The sequence below is a fragment of the Halichoeres trimaculatus genome, unplaced genomic scaffold, assembly GCF_033239565.1.
Source record: "Halichoeres trimaculatus isolate MK-OKI-2021-1 unplaced genomic scaffold, fHalTri1.1 fHalTri1_scaffold_8, whole genome shotgun sequence".
Lineage (NCBI taxonomy): Eukaryota > Metazoa > Chordata > Actinopteri > Labriformes > Labridae > Halichoeres > Halichoeres trimaculatus.
The window spans coordinates 32,587,716-32,604,931 of record NW_027437186.1 but is presented as its reverse complement, the minus strand read 5'-3'; the positions used below and the strand labels follow the sequence as shown (position 1 = coordinate 32,604,931).

The following is a 17,216-nucleotide window of genomic DNA, read 5'->3' as shown; positions in this document are numbered from 1 at the left end:
TCATTAGGTCTCAGTGGTGGAATGTGCAGGATCATGTGTTTGCTTAAATTAAACTCATGTAAGCACCCCTGAAAGCTGCTCCTTCAGGATAAGAGTTTGGAGCTTATGTGACATGAGGATGTTTAACATAAAAGGAAGGATCTGCTCCACTCTTATCTAACCCATATCTGTCATGCAACACCACCACCTTTCACTCATGAGTGGGAGTGGGTAAACACAGCCAGTGGATATTAACAATCATATCTAAGGCATGCATTCATTAGCATCACAGTGGGTTCCTGATATCTTTTCTGGTGCAAATGAGGAAGGGAGATTCTGCCTGTCATTGGCAAAATGAGAGCCATGTCAGAAGAAGAGGTCAGGCCAGTGTCATGCAGAAATCAAACAGCGACATGTGCATGATGAGGCGTTCAAAGCCATGTGGACATACCTTGTTTTTGATGTTGCAATGGCAGCAAACAGTCCACAGATATTTGAGCGTCCTCCATAGCAGGATGATGAAGAGACCCCCAAAAAACGTCACCATGGAGGAGGCGAGGAATGCCCACCACATGCGCTGTCCATTATTGTCGCAGGGCACCTCAGACGAGAACGGGATGACAACGTCTACCATCTTGGATATTAAGATTGAAGAGTCCGGATTTATATTATTATTGATATTGCTTGTCCTCATAGAGCTGTCGCTTCCATGGGGAACGGTGCCATCCGCCTCAGCTAGCATTTAGGAGCCTTGGAGAGCCTGTGCCAGCGTCCCCAGCCCCACTCACCAGCCATATTGCTCAGGAAAAACCCCCCTCTCCGCTGTAGATTCAGTTCACCCACCCGATGGAGTCTCTTTCTGTGTTTTAGAAGCCTATGAATTGTTTATTCGTGACAGCGTGCGACGCAGCACACGCGAACCGGGGCAGAAAAGCGGGTCGGTGGCCCTTGGAGAGAGGCATTTAAATCCGCGGAAAAAAAAAATGACGAATCTTCTCAATCTGAAGGCTTTCCTGGCGCTTCCACGCCAAAAGCCATAGTGAAGGCGGCGTCGTTTGCAGCCGTCGAGGCTGCCAATGATACTTCAGGTGGTGGTGAGCACAACGACAGAGAAAAATGTTACAGCCTGTTCTCGGCGAGGCGACCTCTCTAGCCGTCTTCCATTCAGGGCTCCCTGTCGATGAGCAGGCGGAGAATCGATTTCACTTTCCTTAAGCGTCAGTCGACTGTGAACGGGTTGCAACAAAAAATCATAAACAGAGATAGATGGGATTTAATTCAACGATTGGTTAGTCGTCACCGCAGTGTCGAAGACTACATATTCTTGCGGGCGTTTTCGCTGTCAATTCTGCGTAAAAAGGACAAGCGCTCGGGTGGATGTCACTGCCTCCATTCGGTCCCCCTGCAGCCCTGGCACGGAGCTGCCAGCTGAGAGCGCCTGTCAGATCCGCTCCAGAGGAGAGCGGGGAGATTTACAGGTAGGAGGGCGGAGCGAAGCGCTAATAATAAAGATGGACAGAGGGCAGTAATAGCGCGACGATGTTTATTCCAAGTGCCGAGCGCTCACTCTACGCTGCTGGGGTGTATTAAAGAGGTTGGCTACACAATTGCGCCTTTGCGTCTTTATGCGCGCCAATGACGCACGTCGCAAAACAGGGAGGCTTTGGAGAGGAACTATATCGACCACTGTTAAATTTAAAGATTATAGCTCAGTTTATAGAAATCACAGGAAATGATCAGCCCCCATAGGAGCGCTGTATTGATACGAGAGGATATAAAACGACAGTAAAGTGAGGTTACTTATCACTGAGTGAAGCACTGTCAGTCCCTGGAGGGATGTTATTGTACTGGATTTTCATTAAGGATAGTGCTCCCTTCTTTCAGTAGATTTCATCCATAGGTGTCCCTGTTCTCATTTTGAGTAATGAACCTGATTGATAAAAAAAAAAACCTCCCTCACACACCCACATGTACACACATACAGAGGGAGAGTTTTATGAATGTCCTGATCAGTTACTGTAATACACTCACGCTTCAAGCTCACATCTTGGGTCAGAAACAGGTGTGGATTGGTGATGACGATGAGGCATGGCTAGCAGTAGTTTATTAGTGTCCCTTGAAGAGCCAGCCAGAGCAGGGGATCTAGGGAAACAGCTGGCCGGCCTGGGCCCTGAATAACCAGTGACCCCTGAGCAGCATGGGCAGGCAGGTGCACACAGCCACCTGTGACACAAGGCTCCAGAATTCTTGGAGGAGCTTTGCAATAAATAATCAATAATGTGTCACGTCAGAGGTCATGTGGAATGATTTAGGTGAGTGAAAGTGCAATTAAAGGGTCTTAACTCCTCTGGTGCACTCAGTGCATGGGAAGATAATTAAAAAATACTTCATCCACTGCTTCTTTTTTGACCCTGATAGACATCCTGTGAAATCGTAATCATTCTGAGGAACATGCTAAAGAAAAGGCGTGAAAGGATTTATGATATATGTTGTGAGGTGTGGTTGTAATTTATGTCTGAGTAAATATCAGGGCTTCTTCAGAAACAGCTGCTGTAACAGAATCTCTCAACTTAAGGGTGTGGATTTTGCAGGGGGTGGAGGGACAATAAAACACTAAAGACAAGGCAATATGTTGATTATGTGCTTTAGAGTTATGAATGTCTGTGCTCGCATTTTGACCCCACTGACAACAGATAAAGTGGGTCATTTATACAATTAATAAATACAAAACAAAAGGAACATTTTCTAAATAGATTATTTAACATTTTAGTATTTCATCTCCTTTATTTCTGTTAAGTCTGCTTTAAATCACCCTGCAGAAAAACAACACAAGATGTTTCACTCTCTAAAATAGCCCTCTGATGCAACAGTGTGTGTGTTTTTGTGGTTTTCACTGCACAGCATCAGATCAGTAAGTGTTCAGGCACCAGGAGGAAGCAGCTCTGTCCTCCTGCTGGTAAAACAGTGAACTGTCACATTAAAAGCCAATGATGCAGCTCCACAGCAGCTTAATAGGAGGATCCTCCTGTGAATGTGTTTTTTAAATGTTATAATATTTTAATCAAGCCTCGAAATTCTTTCTGGATCTACGGTGATACTTTTAGGAAGAATTAACCCCCTATGGTACGCATAATAATGCCACTTAGGAAAACAAGTTTTGTTTTTTTCATCTTGAAATAGATCAAATAAAGATAATATAAACATTTTTTAAAAATTATAAATATTTTGGGGGGTTTTGTTGCTTTGAGGCGACACTCTACCATAGTAATGGTCAGTAATGAAAAAAGAGTAATTCAAATACACTTACCGGCCACTTTATTATGTACACCTTGCTAGTACCGGGTCAGACCCCCTTTTTCCTTCAGAACGGCCTTAATCCTTGGTGGCATAGATTCAACAAGGTCCTGGAAACATTCCTCAGAGAGTTTGGTCTTTGTCATGTTGAAGAAACCAGTCTGAGATGATTCCAGCTTTATGACATGGAGCGTTATCCTGCTGGAAGTAGCCATCAGAAGATGGGTACACTGTGCTCAGAAAGGTATGGACATGGTCAGCAACAATACTCAGGTAGGCTGTGGACTTTGAACCATGCTCAGTTGGTACTAAGGGGCCCAAAGTGAGCCAAGAAAATATCCCCCACACCATTACACCAGCAGCAGCAGCCTGAACCGTTGATACAAGGCAGGATGGATCCATGCTTTCATGTTTGACGCCAAATTCTGACCCTACCATCCGAATGTGGAGCAGAAATCCAGACTCATCAGACCAGGCAACGTTTTTCCAATCTTCTGTTCTGTCCAGTTTTGGTGTTGCTGTGTGAATTGTAGCCTCAGTTTCCTGTTCTTAGCTGACAGGAGGGTCACCCGGTGTGGTCTTCTGCTGCTGTAGCCCATCTGCCTCAAGGTTGGACGTGTTGTGTGTTCAGAGATGCTCTTCTGCAGACCTCGGTTGTAACCAGTGGTTATTTGAGTTACTGTTGTCTTTCTATCAGCTCCAACCAGTCTGTCCATTCTCCTCTGACCTCTGGCATCAACAAGGACTTTTGACCCACAGAACTGCTGCTCTCTTGATATTTTCTCTTTTTGGGACCATTCTCTGTAAACCCTAGAGATGGTTGTGGGTTAAAATCCCAGTAGATCAGCAGTTTCTGAAATACTCAGACCAACGACCACGCCACGTTCAAAGTCACTTAAATCACCTTTCTTCCACATTCTGATGCTCAGTTTAAACTACAGCAGATCGTCTTGACCATGATGCCTAAATACATTGAGTTGCTACCATGTGATTGGCTGATTAGAAATTTGCTTTAATGAGCAGTTGGACAGGTGTGTCTAATAAAGTAGCCGGTGAGTGTATTTCAACACATTTTTTTTTTTCAAAAACACATGGATAATACTTAATGGCCTCAACAGTTTACATAACATGCCAAAAAAGTAAAAACTTTAGAAAATAACTCTTTTCACAAGGTTTCATGTCTGAACTTTACCTGCAGGCAACACTGACTATTGAGTTTGTTTTTAAACAGTCTGTAAACCCAAAAAAAGAGACCAAAATGTTGTTATGGTGAATCCGTAATGGTACAGTGTTGCCTCAGGGAAACATTTGCATTTTTACACATTTTCTTAAATGAATCAGCAAATAAAGTAAATAAAACAAATAGAGATTAAGCTTTACTTGTCAATTAATACGAAAACATTTTTTCTAGATTGAGTGAGGCCTGGTAAAAAAAAAAAAAAAAGTTACTGGACAGTTCTGAGGAGGGAAATTGGCCTTGCAAGAAAGTCTGCAAAAAGGGATTCTGTAGGACCTCCAGAGGGTCATATGGCAAAATCAAACACTATAATTGGTTTCTTAAGGTCTTTTCTCTTTTTTCAAAAGTATTTCATGACAACTGGGATGTATTATTTGAGTGTAAAAGGCCAAAACTGGTACCATAGAGGGTTAAAACTAAGATTAGCAACACATCATGATGGTGAAATGTCTTTATTCCAATCCTGTGAACTAAGCAGAGGTGTTTTAAAGAAACACGTGAGGTGTAAATCAGTAGAGGTCTGGTTAATGAGCTTCTATTAAGCAATAATGTTTATTAATGCACTGGATTCACATAATAACAAATGCAATATCTTAAAATTGATTCTGCATATTAGTTTCATTTGATGAATGCACAAGCAAAGACAACAGCAGGGGAATCATTATTACAGCCATAAATACTCAGGCCCATTGAGAGACATTCACCACAGCAACAATAAGAGTCCACAGAGGTCACAGAAAGCCACAGCATCAGCAGCACATGCTCCTCACATTATGTGTCGCATAAATCCTGCTGGTGTTTGCTGCCGTCCTCAGCGCTCGGGGCTTGAATTGATCATCCTTTCTAGCTCCAGCTGTTGGCTGAGCTGTTTCTGTGGGCCGGCAGAACTTTGGCCACAGGGTCTCAGCGCTGACAGACGAGGAGATTAACACAAGAGGAGGCAGGTGGTAATCCCTGAGGACATTTGGAGATGCTGAAGGTAACATGCTCGAGGAAAAGCTGGGGGCCATCGGGATGGTTTCGACCCATCATGCCTTGAGACAGGAAAGGTTGCAGCTTGCCAGCGAGGACTACAAAGATGATTCGCTGCCAGACTTAAGACTTCTCAAGTTCAGTTGAGCTGTCAGCAGCTGTCTTGAAACAGACACCTCAGCAGGAGGGCTGGAGACCTTACCCCAATCTAAAAGAGGCAAAAGGGGACTTGGAGGACAGACTTCCACACTTTAATAGCTGGAGAGCGAAAGTGAGTAGACCTCAACACTTCTTTATAACAATGAGCTTCCCACCAACATTCATCTACAGGCCTTGTTTGCATTCACCACAGCACACATGTTGGTGCTCTCTTGCCCCACTGAACCTGACAGACAGCTGGAGGGGACTCATTCATGGTGACATCACTGGCCAGAGAAACACGTGACGTCTAAAGCGGAGCTCTGAGGAAACAGCCTGGAGGTATAGAGCCACCAATCAACCAGCAAGATGTGGTGTGTAGCTACAGGCCGTCCAATTACATGAAAAACACGTTTCAGAGAACTGCTGAGTTTTTCCTGGAGTGCAGACAGAGTGTGTGTTAATCATGTTCCCAAGACTGAGCCCATATTTATCAAACTCTCCAGACTTGGAGTGCCAGCTTAGGAGAAAAATAAAGTATTTTGCTGAGTCTGAAGATTAGATCGTATTTACCGCCTCCAACAGAGATGTGTTACTCTGAAGGGATCACAGGATGAATTACATTTTTCCCAAGACTAAAAAAAAAAATATGTGACTGTACCAGCCTCAGGCACAGTCACTCTTTTGAAAGAGATTTGTTTTTGATGTTCAGTTCACTGGAAGGTAAAAACTTAGCATGTCAATAAATAAATAAATACATAAATAATAATAATAAAAATAACAACAACAATAATAATTTATTATTATTATTATTATTATTATTATTATTATTATTATTATTATTATTATTATTATTATTATTATTATTATTATTAATAATAATAATAATAATAATAATAATAATAATAATAATAGTAATATAAATCTGTCAGTTTTTTTTCCTATCTCATTTTAAAACATAAGTGTCTTTTATTTTGGGAGTTTTGACCTCAAGGGGCACTATGTTCATCTATTTAGAATTTTTTCAAAAATGATACAAAAATGTTCATATTTCTCATATTTCTCATTTTCATCTTGGGTTACATGTGTATTTTCAATATATGAAATTTGATTTTTTTTTATTTGTTTCAATGTGGATCCTTTTTGGTTTCTTTTTTTAAGCTTTTATTATTATTTATACTGGGGAGGTTGTTGAATTTCTACAGCACTTGAGTTTAAGACCACTTTTCCTATATGTTTCTATATGTTTCTTCTACACCATCAGAAATTATTATATAAAGTTTTTTAAAAAAACTAAATTAAATTAAAAAGAAAAAAAAAAGATGAAAAACATCTGGGCTACTTTGATTTGGAGAACACAAAAAAAAAAAAATTCAGGAGACAGAAAGTGAGAAAAAAATTAAGCTATAGATGACTAATTTTAAAGACCTCCTTTGATATATTTATTGATGGATTACTTATCAAAATCCAGGTTACAAAATGTCATAAACTCAGCAAAATGAAACAGGCAGATCATAAAAATTATACATGGAAGAGAAGACACCCAAATAAAAATCTCAAAATATGTAAAGTTCAGTAAAGAGACAAAAACCTCAGTGACAAGATTGTTTTTTTATACAGTAAATTTTTAATAGCCTACCTGTAACCACTGTGAGAGGGAGGTGTCAGTTGAGAGGATTTATATCACTCTGAAGGATCATTCTTCTAATTTTTTAATTATCCCACAGAATGAGACATTGACAACAACTTTAAAGGAATGAAGAAGAGACTTTTAGGTCTGAAAACATAGCCCATACAGGACAAAGTCTGCAGATGTACTATTTTATCCTGAGCTAACACCAAAACTGATACAAAGTTGTATATGGAGATGAGCACAATGTCTCCTGAGATGAAATAAATAAAAAAACAAAAACAATTCCAGCTCTATCCTTGTCGCTTGTATCCTACATAAGCACCAAAAAGGGTGGATCCTTAAGGGAAAGATCCTGTTGAATGTTCACATCAGGTAACCTATAGACTGCTCGCTGACTCATATCTTACAACATATTATCAATGACTTGCTGTTGTGGTGTGAAGGCAGAAAGCATTAACACGTCACCTTTAGACAACAAACAGGACTAAGTGCCTCTGAGGAGCAGTTGAGGTCTGCGTGTTCTTTAAGGTGTGCATAAAGCAGAGTGCGTCTGCGTCACCGACTGAAGCAAAGCCTCATCTTTATCTCTCTCTGTGATACTGTCACCCCATCCTTATCTCCTCTCAGAAAGTGATGGCCTTTTCATCAGCTGCTGCTTTCAGCCAAATGGATTTACTTTCATCCTTACACAAGGACACGTCACATTTCAGGGGGGACATTAGCAAAACATTTTCTCTCAGCTCTGCTTTCATCATAATTATTATCAATAATTCAATGATATTGCATGGGGATAAGAGGCAGGGAAGCCAATTTGAATGTATATATGTATTTATGTTGTCCTATTTAGGTGCATGTGTTTGTATGCAAGTATGCACATATGTATGTGTATCTGTATGAATGCTAATTTTGTTTAGCTAAAGGGGTGAGAGCTAATTAGCTATGCTTCTGCCCACTGTTCTTTTCCTTTGTTTTATTAGTATTTGGCTTTCTTAATTTTCATTTATATGTTGTGTTGTGCAAAAAAATAGTTGTAATTGGTAAGTTCTGTATAGCATTTTTCTAAATAGATAAAAAAAATATTTTTTTAAAAAAATAAAATAAGATTAAAAATAGATGAATAAAATAATGATAATAATAAAAATAACAACAAAATTTTCAAAAATTATGTAAACAAACTTAATGGCATTTTGTAAATTTTTCATAAAGAGAAAATAAACAGGATGATGGATTAAAGCATCTTATTTTGAAAAGAAGAGAAACTGAGTCAGAGTCCATGTAGTGATACAGAAAATGAGTTTTATTCTCATGTTAATGTCTCAACATACAAATCACATTCTTTTTAATAAAAGAAAAGTTCAATCAGTACCTGGTAACTAGACCCTCTCTATCAACACAACCATCTCATGTTGTATCCTGCGCTCTCTAACATACGCTATCTACTCAGAAAAATAGTAACATTACACTTTACTTCTGCTTCAGCCCAATAGTTAAACTTTTGGACCAATTTTCCTTTGAAAAACTGTGCAAGAATAGATCCCTTTTTAAATTCAAATAAGAAGTGATCCTTTTTTTTACTGATCAAAAATAAAAGGCCATCAATGAAATGTAAGGAACTGATGCAAGAGATAAAAAGGTGAATTAGTTTCAGTAGAAATTATAGTACCTATTCAAAGTCTACCAGAAACCTAGGAACACTTACATGTTTAAGGTCAACAGATAAACGAGTGCAAAACAGAAATAAAAAGGATAAAGTTGCCTTAGTGGATTTGGCACAATAAAGATACAGGATGCTTTTTTTTTGTTTGTTTTTGTTTTCTTTTTTTTTGAAGAAGGGCAGAATATTTCTGTCAATATTTTTTGCCTCCTGAATAAAAAATACAATTAAATAACAATGAAAAGTCACTAACATTTAAACAGATCAGAGGAAAATCCTTGAAAGATATTACCCTGCAAATTTTGCTTCATGGTGTCTCTTTTAATGAGTACATTGATAAGTGACTGACAACCGACCACGGAAAAAAAACAAAATAAATTCTTCAAAAAGAAAAAAAAGAAACATGCTAATACCTGCTAAGACATGACTCGACCGCCAGACAATCCTAGGCGTATGACCTAGTGAAAATACATGAAATATATATTTATATATATTTTCTTTTTTTGTCAGATGTATCTGCATACTGTATATGTTATACTCTATATTGTTAAATATATGTTAAAGAGATAGAATGGTAGTTACACAGTGGTCTGTCTAGCCCTGGAGTGCATTCTGAGGAGTTAACCCGTTGGCCGCCGCTTCGACCTACCCTCATAACCTCGCCATTGTCATGCGCTCTACGTGAATCTGATCTCAACGCAGCCTCTGAGTCATCTCGTCCACGTTTGGCGAAACGGTACGTTGGAGCTCAGATTGAAGCCTTTCTGAATCCGACCAATGTTTCTGTCTGAGTGAACAGAGGCTGGTTTGAGATCAGGCTTCTTCTCCGAAGGCACTTCCGAAAGGCCCATGAACCGTCCACACACCCGGCTACTATAGAAGCAAAATGCATAGAGCAAACATTGATGTGTTTTATGAGTTTCATGGCCGTCACTGCAGGCAGTTGGGTTCAGCAAAGACCACAGCTACATACTTCAAGAGGTTTGATGCTTTTTTTTGTGATGACACACCACAGGAGGAGGAATGTGATGTCTGATCCTGGCACTCAATTTCTCCTTGATAGCATCATGCTATCGTGCAACCATGATTCAACGTGACTGAAATCATCAGCTTCAATGTTTCCTCTCACACACACACTCACACACGCACAAACATAATTAGTTGTCAGTCAACACATGGGTGCATAATTGTTACGGAAACCACAAATATCATCTGGTACACAAGTGGGTCAAGGTGGCTGAACTTCATTAGTGTTGAGGTTTGTGTTCACATGGGGAGGGACACGCATTCAAGCTAATATTGAACATCAATATTTAGACTCATCTTTTAACTGTAAACGGACGCTTACAATGCAGCATTACAAATACACCACCAGAAACCCTTAGGGAAGACTGAATTAACTTCTAACATCGAGATCCAGTGCTACGAAACCTGCTCCGGAGTAATCAGAAGTAAAAGGAGGCTCTGATTATAAACCATAACAAAGACAAAATAAAAAAATATCAATAATTTACAGAGCTAGCTCACTGCAGTGTACCTACTGGTATAGTGTGAAAGGGTTAATTAGTGTTTGCAGGGAATGGAGATAATAGCCGCAGCTCACTGTAGTGGCAGCCGGCCTCCTCTAGGGGCAGCCGAGTGGAGTCCACAGGACTTTACTTTGTTCTTGATCAACTATAGTCATGATCTGAGTGCAAATGTACGGGAGGGTGCCGCCCTGGACAATACCTGTGAGGGAGAGGGGAAAAGAGACAGGGGTGAGGATTGTGTGGATGTAGTCTCTGGTTTTCAAAATAAATTTTAAAGATGCTGTGAGGAGGATCTGTTTGAAATGGACAGCATTGCCACCTTCTGGTCCAGAGTCAAAGCACACTGTTGTGAAGACGACTTTTAACAACGCATTTGTTTGCTTTGGAAATAAATGGAGGTCGGATCGAAACACATTTCTTCAACTTTTCTTATACAGCACTGAGGTAGGTATTTATCAACAGCTACCAAGTGCTATAGCTTGACATGCGACAACAAGCAAACTTTGTCAGTTTGTATTATAGTTTAGTAGCCGGCTTTATGTAGCCCTACTGGCAGCCTGGTGCCCTAAGACATGTCTGTAATGTGTAGCGTTAGTGAATCCTGGTTATGTCCATCTACCATAACAACACCCTTCATTTTATTGATAGACTCTCAAGTTTGAACAGACCACAATAGAATAACTGGTGCATGTGGGTTGGAGTGGACATTAGCACAAATAACTTAGCCTGTGTTTTAGTCTTTAGCTCGTGTTTTAAAGCCTTTGCACACCAAAGGCAACAGCACGGCGTAAAAAAAGTTGGAGGCGTCATATTCAATCTCCGCAGCTATTGTCCTCCAAACAATGTCTTTGCAACTGTTGACTTTGTAGTTTTTATGTCTTTGGTGTTATAGAACCTGGAGCTGTGACACGAACCCAATCAATGTTGAATGTTTTGGTATGTGCCTGGTCAAAAACGAGCGTTTTGATTGGTCGCAAGCGAAACTTTGGAAAATCAACCTTGGTCCGAAAAAAAAAAAAATATTGTATAATCTTAATATAATAATAATGCGTGAAATATATGTGTTGTGTTTACCAAGGGCTTTAGCCTTTAGGTCGTGTTTTAGCCTTTGGCTGGTGCTCTATCACTCTCTTGTTAAGCTTTCTTCTGCTCTTTTGTCCTTATTCTGTCTGACAGTTAGGCTCCTGTGTCCACCATCACTACAAAATTAATCACAAAAAATAATTTTCAGCGCAGAAAAACACAAGATTTGTTGTCATTGAGACTCACACGTGCCGTAAATCTGGTCATGTTTGACCCGATCGGGAAGCTAAAAAGTAGCATTTAGGAATAACCTGTATTGACGCTGATAATCTCATCTTAAAGTGTGGATTATGATTGGACATATATATCGAGAAGGGAGACTTTTTCAAAACCACCTAGAAACTCCTCACAGCCTCTTTAAACCTGCATTTTATCCAACAGTAAGTAAGAAGGGCATTGCTTGGGGTTTTATTTACAGTAAAGCTGTAAGACATTGACCTCTGATTCAATGCAAGAAAAATAAAATGTCGTAAGCCAAAACACCAAACTCGAGGCTTCAAAGCAAAGTTCAGTGGGCAACATCACATCCTCTACAAACACCTCACTGTGTAGTGAATAAATAGATTCTTTCATTGTTGATAATTTCAGCACACAACAGACTTATTATTGTGTTTCTTTAATTTTTATCCTGAACAAACCTGTGAAGAATTTGCTGTACTCTTGCTCAACCTTCTGCGCACTTTCGAATTGCTCCTTGGAATGTTTTTGAGAAACTTTGTCCCGCAGATAAACCGGATCCTTCTGTTCCCTGTGAACAAAAAAAAAAGACTCGTCAAAGGCTTTGGGACAGAAAATGGTTTCTGAAATTCAACTGAGCTAACTTTATCCGTCACTTTTCTTCTTTGAATGCACCAACACTGTTTGGTTATTCCTGTTCAAACTTTGTGAACTCATGACAAAACCTCGTAGAGGGAAAAGTGACAAGAATACTAAACAGGGATGTTTCCCAGCTGTGTCAGATTATGTAAGAGTTTATGATCGGTGCAGTTGCTTTGTTAGACGCACGGATGAGTTCGCGGTGGGTTGGAGTGTGAAAGCTTATCATGCTTGGTCGATGGTACTATACTCATGAAGAAAAAGTTTTCTGTACTTACTTTATCTGCTTGGCGTTTTTGTAGCGCACAAAGACAACTATTGGATAAATGTGGACGCTGTGGAGCCTTTCGATGGCGTGCGGGGCGATGTCGAGCAAACAGTGACAGCCCTGTGTCCAAGAGAAAACACAGCATTACTTAATCAGATAAACTCATAGGTTTTGATTTTTATTTATCAGTCTTCATCGATCCTTGATAAGAAAAGCTCCAGCTGATACCTTTTCTGTTATTTCCTTTATAGAAGCAACAGTCGTCACATCGAAATGGCCGCTCCTGCGCTTGTAGTCGATGAAGAGGCAGTCCTTGACGCCACGCTCAATGGCCTGCTGAGATGCCTTCATCACCTCTGCAGACGTGACATGAAGGAGTACAAAATTTTTCAAAATAAAAGCATATCAAAGTTGTTTTTAAAGAAGTAAAGTCTAATTTCCTGTCTTGAAATACTTTTAAGAAAGTACATCAACTTTTTATCTTCCTCAAATCAAATATCTTACCGAGTACACATCTGCAGAACTTCCCCGGAGACTCTTTGACGAGCATCTCCTTAACGGGGTCAGTGAGCGGCCCGATGATGAGGACAGGCCGGGGAGAGGTGCACTCCACCTTCTGGACCCTCTGGTAAGCCAGGCTCACACAGTCTGGCACGAAAAGCATAGAAATTAATCTGCCGTCACATACTTTGTCACTTGATGCCATTTCTTAATGAAAAACACCTCCACCCGTCTTCTCACCTTCCAGAAATGGGATGGAGTCCGTGCTGATGGCGTCCAGAGCCACCATCTCTTTGCTGTCTTTGGAGCTGCTGCGCTTGTGTTTCTGTTTCCTCCTGAAGAAGGATCTGCGGGCGGCTGCAGAGAGAGTCTTTCCGGAGTCTTCCTTCATATCCGTCACACTGTGTCTGCGGTAAAACTCTTGGTCCATCCTACAAAATACACACACAATCACATACACACCCAAAATAAGGAGAAATCTCATGTTTTCATCGGAGCAGATGAGGAGGACTTGTGTTTCATCTGTTGGGTAGGGCCAGAGCACATTCTAGTTAACCTGTTTCTAAGGGCCTCTACAGCATCAGCACTAAAATATTCCTGCAGATCTAAAAACTGGAGATCTTTAGATACTTTTCATAAATACTAATCACATTTCTAACCCAAGTTATAAAAAAAAAAAAATCAACAACTACTGAAAATCTTCCTGCTGCTGCTACTCTAGGAAATAATGACACCACCCACATTTTAAAATGTAAATTATTGAGTGATACAGCCCGAGCTAAAGGCTAATTAGCTCGTGTTTATCTTCTTCTGTTCTTCTGTCCTTTTTCTGTCTGACAGTCAGGCTCCAGTGTCCACCATCAGTACAAAATTACACAGAAATCATTTTTTTGCAGAGAAAAACACAGATCTCTGTGTTTCATCTCTTCTCACTGCTAAACTTCATCAGCTGGCGTGGTGTTGACATAGAGACTAAAATGACCTGTAACCAGCAATATTGGCGCTGATAATCTTGTTTTTTAAATGTGGATTACGATCAGGCATATATCTAGGGAAACTTTTTCAAGACCACTTTCAAACTCCTCACAGCCCCTTTAAAGAGAGATTGTTTTAGAAATATTAATGACTGCAGAGACCACAGAAGTCTGAAACCTACTAAGAGAAAGAGACCTTACAAACATATCCTACATTATCTGAGTGTGGCATAGATTGTTGTCACAGCTGTTACAAACTGTCCACTAGCTCAGGGATGTCTGTGTATCTGTGTGAGAGTGTGTGTGTGTTTAAGCGTGCATTTCATTCTCCACCCACATGTACTTGCTGGGGATCTGCCCCCTCTGGATCTGCTGCGCGTTCTCATCTAGCTGCCAGGCCATCCAGGTCCCGAAGCTGCCCTTTGGTAAAGACTCGTCCACGTACAGGATGTCATCCTTCTTAAAACTCAGGTCCCCTTCGGCCTCCCCCACCCGGTCATAAAGTGCTCTGGTGGGAGGGAGAGAGATGGCAAGGTTACAAAGAGCGGAGCTGAAAAGTTGATAAAGTGAGAGTAACTGGCAAGAGGAGAAGGAGATGAAGAATCAGAGATTTACAGAGAGGGTGAGACAGGAAGTGTGGAGAATCCTTAAAATAAGATAAGATAAACTTTAATGTCCCCAAAGGTAAATTTTTCATAGACATAAGTGCAATGCTACTAACATTCAATACATCACTCATTTACTCATTCAATACATCACTCATTTACCCATTCATACATTCATACCAATCTACAATATACAATATAATATTCAATAAAATGCCTGTGTAAAAAAAATAAATATAAAGATACAAAGTTGTGACAACACGTCACTAAAGGAGAGTTTAAAGCGATAACTACTAACTCTGCTAGCTCTGAATTGTCTTTCAGCTGGCAATAACTCACATTCTGAAGAACATGAGAAGAGCTGTTGAAGATGTTTTGCGCAGGGCTGACGATAATATTTTCAAGGTTAGTTAGAAGGGACAAGTTAATTTTTCTTGCCTATCGCTTTCATAGCACATTTAAGCATTTTGTTGATCTTTGATTTACACTAGGGGAGCACCGATCACAATTTGCTGGCCGATCACAGATCAACGATCTTTTAAAAGCCTGACCTGCTGATACCGATTTGGGCCGATACCAATTTTTATTTCTTATTTTTTATAACTGACAGCATAAACCTTCAATTTTCCAATCGTATGTTATTGAAAATCATTGAACAATACCTGTGAAAAAATAAAATCTTTATGTTTTAACTTAAACAACCAATTAAGTGTCTTGAGTTTTAGGTCTCAGAGCAAAAAGCGACAATGGCTGGCTGTCAGACCTTCCCTGATAATGGAGAAGATCAGTTTGATATGTAGCAAAGGCTGATCACCAATCCTTGATCACTGTTCACCCAAAACTAAGGAAACTGGCACCAATCGATTGGCTGGCCGATTGATCAGTACATGTCTAATTTACACTGAACAGATAAGGAGCTGAACCAGGCTGCCATCCCATATCTGATCAGATTCCACATGACAGCATTTTAGAAGGTCAGCATCACGTTCGTACCAACACCGAACAATCTGAGTCTATGAAGAGATGCAGTCTCTGGGCAAGTTTGGCACACAAGGAATCAAAATGTACATCTCTCTTTAGTAAGTAGTCTAATGTGGATGCCCGAGTCCACCGGCTCTATTAGACTGTGACTTATTGAAACAGAGTCATGTGATCTAAAAGTCCTGGGCCCATATGCACGTTCAGTCATTAAACAAACGGGACCATTGGTAACGCTCTGTTATGGAACGGCCTGTTTGGCTGCAGCGTTAGCCTTATGCACGAATGCAAATAATCAGCCACAGTTAAGAAGTTACACCATGAAAGAGATGCAGGTGTAGATTATGTCATAGTTAAGGGGAACCTCTGGAAAACTCCATCAAACAAACTTGAACTGCGCATGTCTGAGAGAATATCAAGAAAAGATTTTTTTTTAGCTGGAGAAATGGACGTTTTATTACAAGCATACAAAAACAGCTGCGTTCTGCGAGTCAATCAGGTAAACAAAGAGAAAGAGAAAGTTTGGTGATTTTGAATATTAGTAGTAAATGTGTGTGGTGTTTCCAAGTGCACAGTAGAAAACCTCAATAATAAAATTAGTAATATGAAAGCTGTTTTCCGAAACAAGCCGCAGTATCTCGATGAATAACTTTTAAAGCAGTTTATGAACTCAAACATTTCACCACACACATCTTGGAAGGACCCAGACACATTTAAGCAAAAAAGTGACCTGCCACCTTTCCAAAGGATTGTCCATGGTCTTTGCATATTTCGTCTAAAACTGTAACATATCGTGCAATGTCTGCCTTTAAACAGCCCGACAGGCGCTGTAATCCTGTCGTTGGCGCCTTTATCAGTGGGGTATACCTCCATTAAAGCTAACGCTCTTTCGGGCCATTGACCTGGCTCATGCATACCACTTATCAACTTCTTTTTACAGTTGGTACAAACGGCCTGTTTTCTCCACTTATGGCTTGTCAGGCCCTGATGTCAAATATCATCTCTTTAGTTTTTCTAGTGTTCAGAATGAGACGATGTTCCTCACATCAAGCCTGAAATGAGACGACCTCATTAAGGTAAACAGAAAGGCAACCATAAACATACAAGAGGCTAAGAATAAGAGTGTCGTCTGAGAATTTTATGACAAAGTTATCTTAATAAGAGAGGAGAGCTCACAGCTCCTTGAGGTATCCCTAGGAGAGTGCACCATTTACATTGACTTTAAGTGTGGGTCTTTCTTTCCTACAGCTGGTCGGAGTCACGTAAGTCATTTCAGAGCAGCCTATCTGTGACAGGCAGGCGGTCTGAGTGTATTTACTGCTGATGACATCACAAGCCCACTCGCCTATATGACAAGTGACTGCGGCAGCTGCAGCAACAGACTCCCAACAATAAAACAGACTATTTTAGAGCTTCATTTTCCATTCATATCAAATCTTTTTCTAATGGCGTGAAAACAGAGTGCTAAAATAGCCGTGGTGGTGTGTAGTGTGCAGAGAGATTAGATCGCCTAAATTTGTGCAGAGATTAGCATCACTGCAGTCACACACTGGAT

The 17,216-nt window shown here is 40.2% G+C and overlaps 2 protein-coding genes across 23 annotated transcripts in view; both read right to left on the bottom strand.

Annotated features, from left to right (window-relative positions):
• kcnma1a (potassium large conductance calcium-activated channel, subfamily M, alpha member 1a) overlaps nt 1-1,570 on the bottom strand; it is a 220,216-nt gene extending 218,646 nt beyond the window's left edge. For 10 of the 20 annotated variants that reach the window (XM_074675283.1, XM_074675288.1, XM_074675285.1 and 7 more), the window contains exon 1: nt 431-1,569. In XM_074675283.1, coding sequence (XP_074531384.1) covers nt 431-721 — 291 coding nt within the window. In that variant the 5' untranslated portion in view covers nt 722-1,569. Of the gene's footprint in view, nt 1-430 lie in introns of all 20 variants that reach the window. The other 10 variants (XM_074675291.1, XM_074675294.1, XM_074675298.1 and 7 more) reach the window with 3 other exon arrangements.
• Nucleotides 1,571-8,561: 6,991 nt separating this feature from the next.
• dlg5a (discs, large homolog 5a (Drosophila)) overlaps nt 8,562-17,216 on the bottom strand; it is a 56,826-nt gene continuing 48,171 nt past the window's right edge. For all 3 annotated transcript variants that reach the window (XM_074675434.1, XM_074675436.1, XM_074675435.1), the window contains 7 exons: nt 14,416-14,586; nt 13,345-13,535; nt 13,108-13,251; nt 12,832-12,959; nt 12,614-12,723; nt 12,158-12,267; nt 8,562-10,635 (listed from right to left, as the gene is read on the bottom strand). In XM_074675434.1, the coding sequence (XP_074531535.1) occupies nt 10,532-10,635; nt 12,158-12,267; nt 12,614-12,723; nt 12,832-12,959; nt 13,108-13,251; nt 13,345-13,535; nt 14,416-14,586 (958 nt within the window). In that variant the 3' untranslated portion in view covers nt 8,562-10,531. The remainder of the gene's footprint in view (nt 10,636-12,157; nt 12,268-12,613; nt 12,724-12,831; nt 12,960-13,107; nt 13,252-13,344; nt 13,536-14,415; nt 14,587-17,216) is intronic.